This window comes from Volvox carteri (assembly GCF_000143455.1).
Source record: "Volvox carteri f. nagariensis unplaced genomic scaffold VOLCAscaffold_67, whole genome shotgun sequence".
Taxonomy (NCBI): domain Eukaryota; kingdom Viridiplantae; phylum Chlorophyta; class Chlorophyceae; order Chlamydomonadales; family Volvocaceae; genus Volvox; species Volvox carteri.
Genome location: NW_003307610.1, coordinates 752,311 through 753,735, shown reverse-complemented (window position 1 = coordinate 753,735; position 1,425 = coordinate 752,311). Strand labels below are relative to the sequence as shown.

At 52.7% G+C, this 1,425-nt stretch overlaps 1 protein-coding gene across 1 annotated transcript in view; it reads right to left on the bottom strand.

Annotated features, from left to right (window-relative positions):
- Positions 1–57: 57 nt before the first annotated feature.
- VOLCADRAFT_107502 (uncharacterized protein) overlaps positions 58–1,425 on the bottom strand; it is a gene marked incomplete at its 3' end in the record, with an annotated part of 1,812 nt that continues 444 nt past the window's right edge. The window contains exon 3 of the mRNA XM_002956939.1: positions 58–669. Within this exon, the coding sequence (XP_002956985.1) occupies positions 58–669 (612 nt within the window). The remainder of the gene's footprint in view (positions 670–1,425) is intronic.

Sequence of the window (1,425 nt, the reverse complement as noted above, 5' to 3'; positions counted from 1 at the left end):
CCAACTCACAAGCTTAAATGCAACAACTTAAAGGCAATACTAGCTACACAAGCTATGCTAGCCCCTGCCCCTGCCCCTGCCCCTGCCCCTGCCCCTGGGGGGCTTTGCTCCAAGCCCTTTCCCTTGCTCCTGGCTGCCTCGCCCCCTGCTTCTGCCCCTGCTGGGGGTCTTAGCTCCTTCGACACACAGGCCGTACGCGCCAGTATCCACTAACTCTGGAGCAGAGGTAGAAGCCTTTACCCTCTTTGCCGGCTGTCCCCTGGCAGACTGCTCCATCACCACAGGCCTGTTACCACTTGGGCGCTTAGGGTGCTGTTGCACACTCCGCTGCTTTCCACTTCCACCCACCGTCTTCTCATCCAATTCCTCCTCAGACAATTCGGACTCACTCTCCTCCCCCTCCCCTGTGTCAACCTCACCCTCTTGCTGGGTGCACTCCGGGCTACTACCCTCACTCTCATACTCCTCCTCATCCTCTGACAGTAGACGCGTCTCTTTTCGTATCCGTGCGAATGCCGGCTCTGGAAGCAGGTGCCGGCGGCTAGGTTCATGCAACTGGGCAAGAGTGTCGTCCATCCAATCATCCGCCGGTTCCTCTCCTACAGTTCCTGTCATCACGTCCACCTCCGGTCCCATATCGGGCACACCATCTCCTTCTGTGGGGTTGACCTCCCAACGGCATACTCCAGGCCGGTTCCGGCCCGGTTCCGACCTAACGGGTCCAGTTAACGAGATGGGTAACCGGTCGGTAGGATTACCGGGCAAACCGTTATCCGTTAACCGTCCCCAGTAATCGGTAACCGATGTCGGTAACCTGGCATGAGCAAAAATGCATTTCTGATTGCAACCAGTTTCTTTGTGACAATGCCCATTGTCACAAGGTTCATGCCCACGTGTCACACCCCGACAAGCTTGAGGAGGTTAAGGCAATGTGAATGCCGGGTGACAGGGGTGACAGTCTTGTGCAGGCACATTTGGAGACTAGTTTACACTGAGATTGGGGTGATGTTGGATTAGAATACTTGCAGTTCATGAAATTGAGGAAATGTGTTGCATAGGCATATCCAAACGTTTCAGAGGGACGTTGTTTCGCCCGTAACAAACTTGTTACGGGCGAAACAAACTGGATTTCCACAGTCCCACCACTCAAAGAGCTCCCCACACCATCGCAAAGTCCCTTTTTTATTACAGACACATGTAACAAGTTGTCATAGCTTGAGATTGTCGATATATGACTGCTGGATTGTGACCAGGCCATCTCCTTACATGTCTTGCTGCACCAGCATGAGCAGTGATCCCTTCTGTTCAAAAATTTCAGGCAACATCGCAATGAGGCAAAACATTGTGCCGAATCTGCCGTACAAAGAGTGTTCAAAGCTTCACGCTACTAACGGACGAATACATAAGCATTCATTTACCTTGAAA